At 46.2% G+C, this 15,990-nt stretch overlaps 1 protein-coding gene across 1 annotated transcript in view; it reads left to right on the forward strand.

The window, feature by feature from the left end:
* Positions 1-15,990, forward strand: part of HMCN2 (hemicentin 2) — a 96,093-nt gene that overhangs the window by 43,158 nt on the left and 36,945 nt on the right. The window contains exons 16-37 of the mRNA XM_075260768.1: positions 1,498-1,689; positions 1,891-1,986; positions 2,078-2,205; positions 3,142-3,286; positions 3,700-3,812; positions 4,094-4,250; positions 4,458-4,623; positions 6,419-6,546; positions 8,091-8,363; positions 8,454-8,537; positions 8,625-8,816; positions 8,901-9,031; positions 10,520-10,667; positions 10,893-11,019; positions 12,722-12,876; positions 13,065-13,343; positions 13,733-14,014; positions 14,136-14,244; positions 14,372-14,541; positions 14,957-15,111; positions 15,321-15,417; positions 15,820-15,915. Of these exons, the coding sequence (XP_075116869.1) occupies positions 1,498-1,689; positions 1,891-1,986; positions 2,078-2,205; positions 3,142-3,286; positions 3,700-3,812; positions 4,094-4,250; positions 4,458-4,623; positions 6,419-6,546; positions 8,091-8,363; positions 8,454-8,537; positions 8,625-8,816; positions 8,901-9,031; positions 10,520-10,667; positions 10,893-11,019; positions 12,722-12,876; positions 13,065-13,343; positions 13,733-14,014; positions 14,136-14,244; positions 14,372-14,541; positions 14,957-15,111; positions 15,321-15,417; positions 15,820-15,915 (3,423 nt within the window). The remainder of the gene's footprint in view (positions 1-1,497; positions 1,690-1,890; positions 1,987-2,077; positions 2,206-3,141; positions 3,287-3,699; positions 3,813-4,093; positions 4,251-4,457; positions 4,624-6,418; positions 6,547-8,090; positions 8,364-8,453; positions 8,538-8,624; positions 8,817-8,900; positions 9,032-10,519; positions 10,668-10,892; positions 11,020-12,721; positions 12,877-13,064; positions 13,344-13,732; positions 14,015-14,135; positions 14,245-14,371; positions 14,542-14,956; positions 15,112-15,320; positions 15,418-15,819; positions 15,916-15,990) is intronic.

Consider the following 15,990-nt stretch of genomic DNA (forward strand, 5'->3'; position numbering starts at 1 on the left):
ACATGGCTGATAACAGATAGTAATAGATTGTATTCCCCTGTCCTACAGTCGGCCTCTCCTGACATGGCTGATAACAGATAGTAATAGATTGTATTCCCCTGTCCTACAGTCGGCCTCTCCTCTCCTGACATGGCTGATAACAGATAGTAATAGATTGTAGTCAGACAACACCCGTACATGCAATCCTATGGGATGTCTTATGGTAGATATAGGTGTATAGTTGTGTAATGTGGAGTCTGATCAGACAAGTGAAATGGTCTTGAAGGGGTTAAAATGTAAAGTACCAAAACAATCAGTAACCCTTACCACCACAGACTACAAACATACACATGATGACATCATCTTAACAACCGGCAAGAAGTGACATCACAGCTTCACAATGTCACCGCCACCACAGCTAAGTGGTTAATGTTTCCCAGTGGGGTGAGTCACCGTCTGGACGCCAAGTCCCCATCCCCCAACCCTTATATAGAAAATCAAGCAGGTCTCTGGAACCCTAAAAACTGCAGGAAGGAATAATAAGAAATAAATAATGTGATACAAGAATCTCCCCAGGTAACATGTAATAGGCGTTTGGGCGCCTGCAGTTCGCGCGGTGTCGCCGTGCTCGCCCTCCTGACACAGCCTCTATATATCTCCTTTATTTCTCTTCCTCACACTGTAATATAAGAGTATATTCACACAGGATGGGGGTGACGCAGTGTTTTCTAATTGTGTATAAAGCAGGTGAGCACTGACCAAATCTTACCCGTGAGCAGCAGAAATCCACACAGCGGCCATTTCTGCTGCAGATTTTTGTGGATTTGCTATAGACATTTGGAGCCGTACATGATGGGCTGAGCACATGACAGGCAGCGTTGTCATAGGGACACTGGAGCAGAGCGGTGAGATGTGGGGTAGCTCGGCCTTACAGGAGGCTTTTGGTAGTTTTCCTGTAACCCTGCCTGGGCTGCGTTGCGGCAGAGCTGTGACCAATCACGGGGCGAGCTCGCTGTAACCTATATTTCCCGTAATATAGCGGTTGGCAGAGATATAGGGGAATATGATGTCATAAAATAGGACTTTAAGAGGTGATTTACTTAATAGAATACTTCACAGAACATTTATGTGTTGTTTCCCGTAGCAACCAATCACAGAGCAGGGTTTATTCTGGAGCCTATTAAAAGCTGCTCTCTGATTGGTCGCCAGGTTCACGTCCTGCGCTGCACATGTGCTCTTATATTTAATAAGCCCAAAGGGTTTATAAAGGAGTAAACCGATCCCAATGTGTATTTTGGCAAAATGTGTAGTCATATGAAGAGTCATAGGCCTGCCGACCTGTGTGAGCGCTGGTGCCCCCTCATGGTAGAATCCGAGTACTGCAGGTGTACAAATACCATCATTGAGGTCTGACTTTTGAGGATTTTTATTAAGATTTTATAGGGAGTTTTCATAGATTTTATGGCCACTTATGTTTGATGCTGCAGTATGATGTCTATCCCTTATGTCTTATCTCAGCTCCTCCGCAGTTTGTGGATTTCCCTCTGGATGTGGAGGTAGATGTCGGGGAGAGCGTGCAGCTGATGTGCAGCGCCGAGGGCAGTCCCACACCCACTGTGTCCTGGTCCCGGCAAGATGAAGGCCCAGTCCTGTCCTCTGGCACCACAGAAGTCAGAGATGGCCCTGGCTCAAACACAGTCCACATGAAAAGTAAGAAGTAACCTATAGGAATATATACGACAAGTCTCAAAACATTACAGAAATGGGAAACAACTATACTGTATTTGGTAATTGTGGGGAGAATAGTGGCTGCTTCACAATGGCTGCCGCTGATACAACCACAGATAATGGGATTTCCCTACCAATGACTTGTTCTTACAATTCTACCATTGTGTTTGTTCTATGTTTAAGTTGCTAGGCCCGAGGACACCGGCGTGTACGTGTGTGAGGCCAGGAACCCGTTTGGTTGGGTCCAGGCAGAGATCCTGCTCACAGTCACTGGACTCGGTAGGTCACGTCCATATAATATAAAGTCACTTCATGATCTGTGTAGTCAATGATAATTCTTGGTAAATTCTTCGCCCTTTGTATTGATCAGTGGTCCCAGAGATAGCGGCAGCCCCCTCCGAGATTACAGTCCTTGAAGGAGATTCTGTGTCGCTGCCCTGCTCCGTCACTGCTGGTAACCCTCTTCCTGTACAACGATGGCTGAAGGATACACAACCTGTAAGTAGCCTCATACCAAGGTGCCATTACTGCTGTCTGCCAGGCCTGATGCAGCTCCTGGATTACAGCTAAGGAGCTCACTCATATATACATATATACTCATATATAGGGCTAGCGGTGACCTTTAGCACTTCCAGTCCTTCCTGCCAAGCTCAGCATGGTCATAGGGTCATTTACTGAATCATCCACATCAATGTCTGTATGTGGCCTGGTGACCCCAAAGCTCCATATCCCTGTGATCAGCTTAAAGGGACATTTACGTTGTGTAGAGTGATGGCATTTTGCTAGATTGAGCCATCACTTTATGACTGGTGGGGTCTGACCTCTTGGACCCCCACCACTCGTCAAAATGAAAGGTCTGTTGCTCTGTATTACTGCTCTATCCCCTTCACTATGTTTCACTCACCAAGAAGAGAGCGGCAGCTCAGCCCCATGCGAGTCAATGAGAGTTAGTAAGGCAGGTAGCAGGTAAAACATAGAAAGCACTACATGCCCTTCCTTCTCTGGATTAATAAGGGTTGAGGGTCGGACCCCCACTGATGATAAAGTGATGGCAGATCTTAGCAATATATCACCTTATAAGATAAGATGACAGCTGCTTTGACCCCATGGACACTGCTCATCTGGGCCCTGTTACCCCATATCATCTGCACCTTAAACCTAGGCCCATGCAGAGAGCTAGAATGTGTCCAGCAGTTACAGGGTTACATTTATTCTTCCGGATTCCGACCATTTACTTGTCCCAGTGAATGAAATGCCACAGAGCGCTGATGTAAACCTGTTTCCAAATTGTTCATCTGCTTCAGGTATCTACAAAGCGTTTGTTATCGCCGAGTCTCATCTGCGTCCGTCTTTGAAGGATAAATACAAACAGGAGGAGATGTGTGCGACTTAAGTATTTACATATGTTCTCCGTTATCTCCTCGTTCCCCCTAGCTGCAGTTCTTTTGGCGTCACTCTGTAGATGAGGCTGGTGGACTCCGCATAGAGCCGGCCATGAGAGAGGATTCTGGGAGCTACGTGTGCGAACTCTCCAATGCCGCAGGATCGGCCAATCACAGCGTCCACCTGCAGGTCCAAAGTGAGTAGCAGACTACCATTTTTGTGGGGGCCAGGGGGGGGTAGGAGTTGGTTCAGTGCAAGAGATTAAACTGTATAGTTGTAAGTGAATATATTGGGATATTATTTTACGTCACGAGGGGTCAGTTTCTACGTCAGTTTGGTATGTGAATGTCTCCAGGGGTTCACTGTGCAGGCCGAGGGCCGGAATGACGGCTCCTGTTTGACTATCTGTTGCTCAGGATACATATTCAGGTCTTCAGCAGACTTATCAGGACTCGGCTCAGCTTTTCTCCATCTCCCGGCCTTAGTAATCAGATTTATGTAGAAGAGTCCAGAGAATCCATGTCATTATTTTATAGGACTTGGCTCCGGCCACATCTATTGTATGAAGACTCTCAATAAATGTTTTATCTGCTATTTCCATGTCCCCAGTGGCTCCAACCATCACTCCCGGACCTACAGAATATACCACCCGAGAGGGCAGGCCCGTCACGTTGTCATGTAATACCCGAGGACACCCACAGCCGGTGGTGACATGGTCAAAGGTAAACAACATGGGGAATATTACAAGTCACAGGACACAAGTGTAACCAGACGCCCTGAATCCACAGAATGTCAGCAGTGCTATATATCGGAGAGAACCATTCCTGTTACTGGCATCATAGTATAAAGTATTTCCTGCATTTCAGAGATTGATGCTTGCGAGAAATAAACTGCAACCTCAGACTAAAGAGTGTCAGCCATGAGAAAAAGTGACACCAATTTGGCCCAAATCTACTCCCTATAGTAACTGTGTATATTATACTTATGTGCTGTGTATTGTCAGGGGGAAGAGATCCTGACTCCAGAGAAGGGCTATCAAATAAACAGGGATGGAAGCCTCTTGATTGCGCTGCCCTCTGGTGCCGACTCCGGTCACTACACCTGCACGGCCACAAATCAGGTGGGGCGCACTAGCCGAGTGTCCCAGCTTATAGTGCACAGTAAGTCTCCCTTTCATTATCAGTATTGCTTTGTCTGTTTTACCACCTCACATTGGTGGGGGCGCTGTTGCACTGATTTTTATGGAATGTATTTGCTGAATAGGAGTAGTGGTGAAGAGGGGTACTGCATACTGTATTACCTTAGTATACAGTAGTTTCCTATATTTGTGTATTATCCTTGTAAAAATCTCTTCATCTTTTATTTAGCAAAGCCCAGAATAACCGTAAATGGAACACATGACCCAAACACCCCGATCCATGTGGTAGCCGCCCTGGGAGCCGAGGTTGTCTTACAGTGTGATGTGCAGGGCCTGCCTCTTCCCACTGTGTCTTGGAGGAAGGACTCTTTACCCCTGCCCATAGTCTCTGCCAGGTATGTCAGGTTACAAGGCTATTTTACAGGATAGTCACCTACAGGTGGCACTAGGGGGACAGATATCTTCATTTTGGAGGAGAGCTCGTCTTATCTGAATGACTCCCCTGATATAAGCCCACATTCATACTCCCTATACTATCACAATACATGTCAGCTCATCCGCTCACGCTGCTTGGTGGCAGCACTGGCACGGAGATGTTTCTGCCTCCTGCTGGATAAATGTCTACAGGTTATAAACTAGGAACATTTTTCTTATCCACGTACTAGTCTAGAATAAGAACCTCCCAACACTGTAAGCGAGCGATCTTACTGCTATAAATTCTGGATCTCGCCCCTTGTTCACGTAAATGTATAACATAATCTCTACCCTGGAAACCCGAACTTGCGAGATATTTTGTGCGCTCGCCGCCTGAAGAGCCTTCATTTCCTCCACCCGTATTAATGAGGCTCCGCGCAGGTGCCAAAAGTGGTCACGACTTTCAGTCAGACATCTGGATCACGCCGGATGCTTTGATCTAACAGTAATAAATTATTAATGTGGGCAAATCACTGGCAGGATTAACCCCTTCACTATCACAAGAATGCAAAATACTCACAGTGTCAGACTACTGTATATACAGGAAAGGTCCTTCAATCTGCAAAGTCTGATAGTCCGCCGCTTGTTTACAGCACAGAAGCGACATTGTTCTGACTGTACTAATAATATCTAAACACAAGAGTTCGGATAAGAAAAGTCAAGATGTACAAAAAAATCTGGTTATGTGGCTATATCACGAAAAAACTGCAACATAAACTGCACTCGAGACTGCTATGAAAACCGCATGTATGATTCCAGCCTTAGGCTGAGGCCCCATGTTGCGGAAACGCAGCTTATGTTGTTGCAGATTTTGTTGCATTTTTTGAGCCAAAGCCAAGAAGGCTATAAAAGGAATGGGAAATATATCGGAAGCTCTTATACTTCTCCCTTCTGCTCATTCCTCTCCTGGCTTTGGTTTAAAAAAAAAAAAAACGCAACAAAATCTCAAAATCTACAACAAAAAAAGTCGCGTTTCTGCAACGTGGGGCCTCAGCCTTAAACCTGAGACTATAAAGCCAAGCTGTCCTCTAAACCTGGTCTAATAGTTTGGGTTTACATTGCCTACCCCTCTCCCCAGGCTGTCATATGCCATGATATGATAGATGTAGCAGAGCTGAGTTTGTGCAGTACATTATCTGCATAGGCTTACACATTACTTGACTGTTGTTGGTACATTGTGCCGCTACATAGCATAGTGTGTATACGCTGGGGGGGGGGGGGGGAGCTTTCTGTAATAAGCATGATATCTGTCTGATAAATGCTGCAGGGATATTCCCAAATAATCTCGCACTGCCCAGAGAATATCCTATAATATTGTGTTCACTCTTTATATCAGGAGATAGCTAAAAGTTCCAGTATTACCGCACTCTAGGTAAGGCTGTGCCGTGACTGTGATTCTTTACACTGCAGGCTGCATCCAACAAAAATACATTGTAAATAGGACTATGGTTATTACAGCACCTTTATTACATGGGCCCCTCTATTAGCAGATTCTTGTGGAGGGCCCCTTTAATTATCTTGTCTCTTCTATCATGTACTACAGTATATTATGCGCCAGATGTCATAAATGCTCACCATGCAGTTTCTTCATTTGTTCATTGTTCATTTCTTGCCTCTTTGCCTTGTGCATGGGTCTATGGCAGGGATTGCCGGGTCAATGTATTGGACAGTAAATAGATAAGATTGTCTGGTGACTTGTGCTTTGTCTCATTACAGACATCACTTGCTTCCTTCCTGGGCTCTCAAGCTGTCGGAGCTGCGGGTAATGGATAGTGGATATTATACCTGCCTGGCGTCCAATCTGGCAGGGAACACATCACTCACCTACAGCCTGGAAGTACAAGGTACAACGCAAAGTATAGCAAATCCTGTATACCTTTATATTTCCAGACTTACTCCAGGCCCAAAAGCAGAATACAGGGGCTGTTTATGGTAGTCTGTATTCTGCCATCTTCCCACAGCACCATAGACAGGATACATATTAATGGATTTGCCTTATTAATAAATTTGCTTCATCTTGCAAATGTATATACGGTACATGGACTATAGACCTGACAGCCAGAATGAAAACCTCCATCCTTTACACTGCAGGCTGCATTCATAGACATGCAGAACAATACAATATATTGCAAAGGGACTAAATAGCTTTATGTATAAAAGTATCAGAGCCACTTTAATAGGGCAGAGCATTCAAGTGCTGAGCATGACGGGGTTGGCAGGACCCCATAGGAAGCTGCTATTATTCCTCAGGGGTCACCCAGAAGCCAGGAGCTGAGGATCTTAGATCCGACCGGCAATTATCACATTACTGCTCGGGGAGTAGGATGTTTTTACAAAGGATGAAAGTGCCAAGGAGAAAGCAGAACTATTAACATCTGGCCTGCGTCCCCTCCACCCCTCTCTTCCTCCTCACAAGTATCAGCCATAGACTCCACTTCCTACAGATGCTGTCAGCAGACACGTAACCCTTTCAGTTCTCAGGCCGGCAGGTTGGCCACAAATCCGACTGTCACTGCCGATATTTATGCTGGATATGCAAGGGTTAAATCTAGCCTTCACTGCTATCTGGTATTATTTTAGACTGTCCCGAGATTGTGAGGTCTGACACACGGCCAGACACACTCCAGATCGACCTGTATACAAAGAGAGGAACTGACCGAGACACGAGCACTGACAATAATAACACTTCACCCGTCACCGTTATCTGGCGGCGATTGTTCCCTCCTATCGCCATTAGGACATTAGGATGGCGGCTATATATACCATTGTGTAGGGTTCAATGAAAAGCAGCAGCCTAAAAATAAGCCCCCAGAAAATGTCATTCATGAATGGCTCACATTTGTCAGAGTGGTTGTCACTCAGCTTTCCCAGATACCGATATGACACAACAGAACCACAAGAACATACATACTCCATGCACATGTATATCCATTATCTTCTGTTCAGCCCCTTGGAGGCCGTGGTCTAGTAACATGGAGGTATTAGTAATATCTGCTACTTTGGTAATATCTTTTACTAGCGCACATTGTCCTGACCTTCAGCCGTGTCTGCCCTGAATATCCTGCGGCTATGGGCAGGTTCCTCCTTCTAATATGAGTGTATGAGAAGTGGTCTCCTCAGGAAACCCCTCCAGCGGAGGCTGACACATAATGTACAGACGTCTGTCCGCAGCGCCCTCATATCTATGTCTCATCCTGCCGCACACTTTTGTCCATCATCATTCTGTACACAATTAAAGGGACGGCCCGCTCCTCTGTAAATAAAGCATGGCCACTGTATAATAAGACATTCTGCAGCTTTCTAATGGACTAAACATTTTCAGAAACCCTGCTTTTAGTCCATGCGTAGACACAAAATATACACTAACCTGTCAGAGTTTCACTTGCAGTTCCCCCTCGTGTCCACCCTGGACCTAAACTGCTGAAGACTCTTCTGGGACGCTCTCTGGCTCTTCCCTGTGTGGCTCATGGAGACCCCATACCCAGGCTGAGTTGGTATAAGGATGGTATAGCTTTAAGAGTTGGAGATCAGGACTCGTTGCCAGGCCCGGATGGCACCATCCGTGTCCTGGAGGTGCAGCTCTCAGATTCTGGTCTGTACCGCTGTGCGGCTTTCAGCAGCGCCGGAGAAGATGTCCTGGAGTTCCGTCTGGAGGTTTTAGGTCAGTGTTTGCTATAGATAACCAACAATATAGACACAGCTCAATATGAAACCTACAGTAATGTCTCAGTGTTTGTTTTTTTTTTTTTAGAACCACCAAATTTTAAGGAGAACTCTGACATCCTGTTGGAACATACCACGTATGATGCGGTGATGGTGACGTGTCCTGTGCATGGTGAGGGCCACATTCCCATGTTCTACATCTACGTATCGGGTTCTGTTATATTATGTACATTCACTATTATTATGTTTGTCCTTCCAGGGACTCCAACTCCAATGATCCGCTGGTTAAAAAATGGAGTAGTCCTCAATAGTAACCTACCAGGGATCACTCAGCTTGCCAATGGTTCTCTACTGATCGAGTCACCCGTCCCTAATAACAGCGGAGACTACATCTGCCTGGCGACAAATGAAGCCGGCTCAGCAAGGAGGAAGACTAAGCTGGTGGTATACGGTGAGGGCGCATTTCTCTACCAGCAGCTCAGTCTGTATCATCTGACTCTGGAATGTAATAATAATCATATCATTTATGTTTCAGCCCCGCCCAGGATCCTGGAGAACGGACAAGCCCAAAATATCTCTCTGATGGCCAACCAGCCATTGATATTGGGTTGTGAAGTGAACGGCGTTCCTTTTCCCACCGTAACATGGAACAAAGACAACAAAATTGTAAGAGACATTATGTATAATATTCTATAACGATATTGTAATCGGGGGTATCAGACAAGACATATGCAAGTGTATATGGAATATCGCCACCTGCTGGTCATACTGCTGTTCAGTGTCTCCGCGGAGGCTGGTATCAGTGACGGGGCCCCGGGCTCCTGGGAGGACCCACTCGGCTTCCAGGTGCTGACTCTGAATCCTCCTGCTCTTGTGTAGCTCGCCCCCTTGGTATCCACAGGATAGATCCTCAGTATGTGATCTGTGGGGGTGCCAGAAGTTACAGCAGTGAACGCGCGCAGCCAGCCATTATTTTAATAGGAACACAAGCACATTCGCAGTTGGCAGTTGCTTGAGCTGAAACTATTCGCAAAATTCTTGTCATTCCACCTTGTACATCCTTCAATTCTCTGTCCACCAATAAACAGAACATTTAAGAGTAAAGAGCAGCACCCCTGCACGCACCCCCCCCCCTCCCCCCGTCTACTGCTGTCACTTACTTTTCTGACATAAGAAAAACTTGTGCGGTCAGGACTTTACTTCTGTGACCAAGTATAGAAATGTGTCAGAAAAAGCCACAAAGAGCCTGCTGAGACTTTGTCACCCAAGGGCCTGCATAACCTTGGAGCTGTCCCTGCCTCCATGGTACGTAGAAATATATTGTCAATTTGTGAGAAGAGACATCTGGGAAATTACAAATGGGTGTTATAAATATACGCCCCATCCATTTATAGAGGACATGTCGCCGTATAGGGAACTACAAATAATATGTGCAGCCCTGTATAGCTCAACTGAAAATGAACACATATAGACTCTTATGAAAAGGGGCTCTCAGATGACCCCTCAAAATAATAGAGAGCCGAGACTGGTAGAAAATATAGACCTCATACTCAAACTCCTGAAAAAACAGGGCCAGGACCCCGTGAAAACCAAGACCCTGGACTGAACCATGTAAAAATATAGACCTTAACCCCTGGAAATACAGACTCCAGACCAGAACCCCTGAAAATACAGACTCCAGACCAGAACTCCTGAAAATACAAACTCCAGACCAGGTACCATGAAAATTACAAATTCCAGACCAGTTTACCTAGAAATTTCAAACTACAGATCATCTCCTGTAAAAATACAGACTCCTGTCCGGACCCTCTAAAAATATGTACAGACTCCAGACTACCTAAAAACTTCAGTCTCCAGACCCCTTAATACTCAACTCTCGGACCAGATCCCCTGAAAATCCAGACGCCAGACCACACCACATGGAAAATACCGATCCCAGATCAGATTGCCTTGAAATCACAGACCCCTAAAAATACAGATGACAGACCAGACCCTATAGCAATACAGACTCCAGCTCAAACCACCTAAAATCAGTCCCCAGACCAGGAGGACCTCTAAGGTTCCTAGTATCTGAGGAGTAGAGGGGTGCTCATTTGTTTTAGTTTGTAGCTTCCTGACTGACCGTCCATTTTCTACTTTTTTCTATGTTCCCAGCTGACGGAGGGTCCGGGGATCAGCTTCCAGTCTGCCGGACAGTCTCTCCGATTTCACCGCATTCGTAAAGAAGATGCCGGGTCGTACACTTGCAGGGCAGTAAACCGTGCCGGGGAAGCGCTACGTACTTACAATGTCATGGTGTTTGGTGAGTTCCTAAAGGGTCAGACAACAAGGGAATCATCTAGCAGATAATAACACAACTCTCAGAGGTTAGGGATAAATCTTTATATGGCGGTGTAATGTGACTTACTAAGCTGCAGGTGGGCCAGGGTGTGTAGGCCCAGTATTAAGGCTGCTATATGCTGCCTAGAGCAGTTGAAAAATGGCTAATAATCCTCATTTCATGTAATTGTCCGCTTATTATTTACAGTCCCTCCAACCATTTCTGGAGCGGGATCTCTCCAAGAGCTGACGGCAAAGGAAGGAGCAGAGGTCGAGCTTCACTGTAGGACATCAGGGCTGCCCACACCCCATGTGGAATGGACAAAGGACGAGCAGTAAGTTTATCGCCAACAACACTAGGGCCATCTAGTGGCAGGTTAATGATAATGCAATTTAAAGCGTTATTCACACTGGTATATGAGGCTACACGTGCAAGTTTTATATTTAAGGTTGAAAATGGGCTGTGATCCCATCAAGGGAAGGATTGGAAAATTTCCTCTTAGTCTTGTACGCAGGAAGGGTTAACCCTCACACACGTGTTCCACATCTGGGGACATTTATCATCTCACTCTCATGGAGGACGTTGCGCTCTCTTTCATGTTCTCACTCATCAAGGTATCATTAAGGAGGTGAGAGAGACGGGCCGGATCCGCGGTATCAGCTGTGTGTGCCGGGCTGACATGGGACAAGCGTGTTCTGCACATGTGCTCATGACTAATGTTATAGGAAGCAATGATCTCATTATCCGACCGCTCAGTTCACTTCTTTCTTGGCCTAAGACTTTATGGCAGGCTGTGAATCCATGAACAGTAGGGGGCTCTCTTTCTGCTTTGTACATCCCTGGTGGTATATGGATAAAGTACAAATGGAGTCACCATCAGAGAATGCCATGGATGTGTACAGCGCCGTCACTGCTGCTGGAGAAATAGAAACCCACAACTAGATTTTAGGTTCAGTTTATGGTGATTGTCGGAGCCACAGAGCTGACGTAGGTTAGGAAAGGAGAGGATGATGGGAGTGTTTCTGGAAGGACACAGGGACTCTGCACCTGTGAGATCAGGCAGCTGCAGCGGTTTGGGATCTGACCCTCCTTAGAAACCGCATCAAAACAGAGCGGCTCTAGGGGCCCTCCTGGCAGCCACATATCTGTGATGGTCCCCCTATAGAAGATGAGGGAGGGGTCGGATGAAGAACCTTAATACAGACACTCAGATACAGAGACAATATGTTCCTATGTGCAGACAGTATGATAGGATTAGATACACAGCTCAGCAGTCAGTATCACACAGGATAGGATTAGATACACAGCTCAGCAAACAGCATCACACATGATAGGATTAGATACACACTCAGCAGACAGTATCACACATGATAGGATTAGATACACACTCAGCAGACTATATCATACAGGATAGGATTAGATACACAGCTCAGTATACAGTATCACACAGGATAGGATTAGATACAGCAGCTCAGCAGACTGTATAATACAGGATAGGATTAGATACACAATCAGCAGACTGTCCAATATACAGAGGTTCAGCAGACAGTATCACACATGGTAGGATTGCAGATAGCATCGCCCATGGTAAGATTAGATACAACAGCTCGGCACATAGTATTGCCCATAGGGCAACATTATCGCACTGCATAGGCTTAGATACAAATGCTCAGACAGTATCACTGATGATAGGCTTAGATACACGGATTCAGAACCCCACTTTCCTGGAAATGATCTTCTATTGTTACCCCTATCAATAGAGGATGATCGAACTACCTCGAGAAAGGTGCAGGACAGTGTTTGGCCCTCTGAAGTGTTTCCCACTAAAATAAATGGATCAACAAATTTCCCATTAGACACTTTATTAAAACTGCGGCTACAAAACACCCCAGCCCTCGTGATTGGTTGGGATCCCTGTGGTAGTAGGGGGTAACACATTGTGACCAGAATACCCCTGTAGGACATTTGTGACTATGTAATGTGATGTTTTTTGTTTGTACATTGTGTTGAGTTGTTCATTGGTATCTTGGCTACAGGCCGCTCTCACCAGGAGACTCTGAGATTCAGCTGCTGGATGGCGGGCAGGTGCTAAGAGTGGCGCGCACCAGGCTCTCACACCAGGGCAGGTACCAGTGTCTGGCATTTAACCACGCAGGACAACAAGTCAAGGACTTCAACCTGAAGATCATCAGTAAGTACAGCGCACTCCTCACAGTGTTAGCCTGACACCTGCTGGACACAGGGCCAAGTGCATGCCATAGTCTTCTGCACAATTAAAGCAACGTGAAAGTAAAATACAGCAGAATTTCTGTAATCTGAAATCAATAAGAGCATATCAGGTTATCAGGTGAATAGAACAGTATATCAATCTCTCCATAGCTCCCCCCACCGTCTGGTCATCCAACGAGACAACATCAGTGGCCTCTCTGCTGCACGGCTCTGTAGAGCTGAAGTGTGAAGCGAAGGGATCTCCACCTCCGAGCATCACCTGGTTTAAGGACAAACGTCCCATCGTGTCCAGCCCCAAGTCCACATACAAGGACAGTGGGAGAAGTCTGCAGCTCAGCAGGGTCCAGCTCTCCGATGCCGGCACATACACTTGCAGGGCCAATAACCATGCAGGCACAGTGGAAAAGTCTTATCTGCTGGAGGTTTATGGTAGGTGAATTCTCCAGATCATCGGAAAGGATTATCCACAGTAACAGTAACTTTGTCATTTTGCTTTTGCTGTTGATATACGTGGATCTCTGCTAGCTGTCCGTCAATGGGAAGGTTGTTGTTTGCATCCAGACACTGATGTCATCCTTCTAACAGAGGAGAGTTTGTTACAATTGTAGCCAGTCCATAGAATCCTCCGTGATCAGCACCACAAATATCCCTCCAGTTTGTTACATTGTGTCAGTCTAGAATCCTCAGAGCATTGTCCACTCTCTCCTGCGAGCAGTATTAGGTCCGGACCTTTCGCTCTCAGAAGGCAGTAAGGATATGAAATATAATAAATTATTAGTTTTATTACGCTGCTTATATTTATCTCTCTCTCCATCCAGTCGCCCCTCATATAGAAGGATCAGGAGTGAAACCACTGACCATTAAGGCCACATTAGGACGTCCTTTGGACTTGGAGTGTTCTGCCACTGGTCATCCTCCTCCAGTCCTGTCCTGGCTGAAAGATGGACTTATGGTGTCTGAGAGAGATGGGCTGCAGATTAAAGATGGCGGACGGTCTCTACATTTTTCGGCAGTGACTGAGAGTGCTGAGGGAGACTATACTTGTGTAGCCATCAGCCTGGCTGGAGAGACCACCCTGCGCTACTCTGTGGAAGTTCTTAGTAAGGCTTGGGCTTCATATACTGATAGTGTCTGCATGTGGTATGGGGGGGAGGGACCACTACACAGGGCATTCACCCTATTTACATTCTGACACGTTACTTTTTCATTATTTTTTGCCAGTTCCTCCCAGTGTGCAGATCGGTGACGGTTCAGGACAAGTCACCGTGACAGTAAATGATGCCCTGGATCTCTCCTGTCTTGTGACCGGACACCCAACTCCTAGAGTGTGGTGAGTCCAAGTGAAGACTAAGTCATAGTGTGGGGTGGGTGATGGACACAGATTAACGCCTTCCCCATCCCAATGTTCATAGGCTTGTATTTGGTGCTGATTGGTATGGGCTCTTTGCCTTGTGCAGGTGGATGAGGAATGGCTACCCAGTTACAGATCAGGATGGGCTGGAAGTATTAGATGGCGGCAGAACCTTGGCCATTCGTCTCATACAATCAGGACATGGCGGGAGATACTTGTGTAAAGCTGAAGGTGAAGCTGGGACAGCGGAGGCGGCTGTGGATGTGTTGGTGCAAGGTAAGACATCTTAATACCATCACTGTCATCCTGCTGGGGAAGCCATATAATATACAGAGTCTTATGCACCCCAAACCTACGGCAGGATCAGAACCTCCATAAAGACTGACGTATTGTACCTATGTCTTTTGTGCCTGTGGGGGGAACCTTAATAGTTAGGCACATGCTCTAGAGGTCCATGCTCTTTGCTGACTTACATTTTGACATAATTTACCCCATATTTGTGCCGCTAATAATGATGACTGTGGCACAGGTAGTGGCCCTGTCCACGCCCGTTCCCTGACCCCACCAACGTTAGAAAAAGTGGCAGGGCCAATGCAAAAAACACCACTTTCAACTATTTTAGTCACAAATGGTGTTAAGTAGTCGCAAGTAAACAGAATCATGAATTTTCCATTGTCCATGTTCACACCAGAGCTCCCATTGGTCACCATTACTGGCGGCAGCAGTGTGTCTGCAAAACTTCGAGAGCCTGTGACCCTAGAGTGCGACGTGTCAGGTACCCCACCCCCAACAGTGACCTGGTGGAAGGACGGAGTGCAGGTACAGGCACACGGACCCAAACTGCAGGTAAGTCCCTGTCACTTCCATTCTGGCTGACGGTGAACTTTCTCATGACATGTTTGCAGGTTAGAGTGAATGTAATATTCTCTGGGCAGGATTCATTACTGTGTATACATTCCCCAGCGTATATGCTACCGCTAATGTAGTGCTTGGAGAGTCATCACACTGGGGTGTATCTGTATAATGACACCTCCATTTATTCTATGTACTAACAGATCGCGGCGCTGTCCATCGATGATGAAGGTGTCTATACATGTGTGGCTGCAAATGAGGCCGGAGAAGGAAGACAGGACGTAGTGCTGAACGTGCTGGGTGAGCCATGGCTACAGTATGCCACAGGACGTGCTTAGATACATGGCTTAGTGCTGAGATTAGATACACATCTCTGAAGACAGTATCACACAGGATAGGATTAGATACACAGTTCAGCAGACAGTATCACACAGGATAGGGTTAGATACACAGCTCAGCAGACAGTATCACACAGGATAGGATTAGATACACAGCTCAGTATACAGTATCACACAGGATAGGATTAGATACATAGCTTAGCAGACAGTATCATACAGGATAGGATTAGATACACAGCTCAGCAGACTGTATCACACAGGATAGGATTAGATACACAGCTCAGCAGACTGTATATCACATGATAGGCTTAGATACAGTGGTTCAGCAGACAGTATCACACTTTCCTGTCTCTTCTTATTCTAGTGCCTCCAAATATTGAGCCTACAGATGTGAACCATACTGTGGTGGAGAACTTCCCAGCGACCTTGGAGTGCCTGGCATCAGGAAGCCCTCGGCCTGGTAAATCACTTAAAGGGGCAGTTCCTTATTCCTGGTGCACAGATTTGTCCTATTGTTTCCTCTCTGTGATTTTTT

The sequence above is a fragment of the Leptodactylus fuscus genome, chromosome 11 (genome assembly GCF_031893055.1).
Source record: "Leptodactylus fuscus isolate aLepFus1 chromosome 11, aLepFus1.hap2, whole genome shotgun sequence".
NCBI lineage: Eukaryota > Metazoa > Chordata > Amphibia > Anura > Leptodactylidae > Leptodactylus > Leptodactylus fuscus.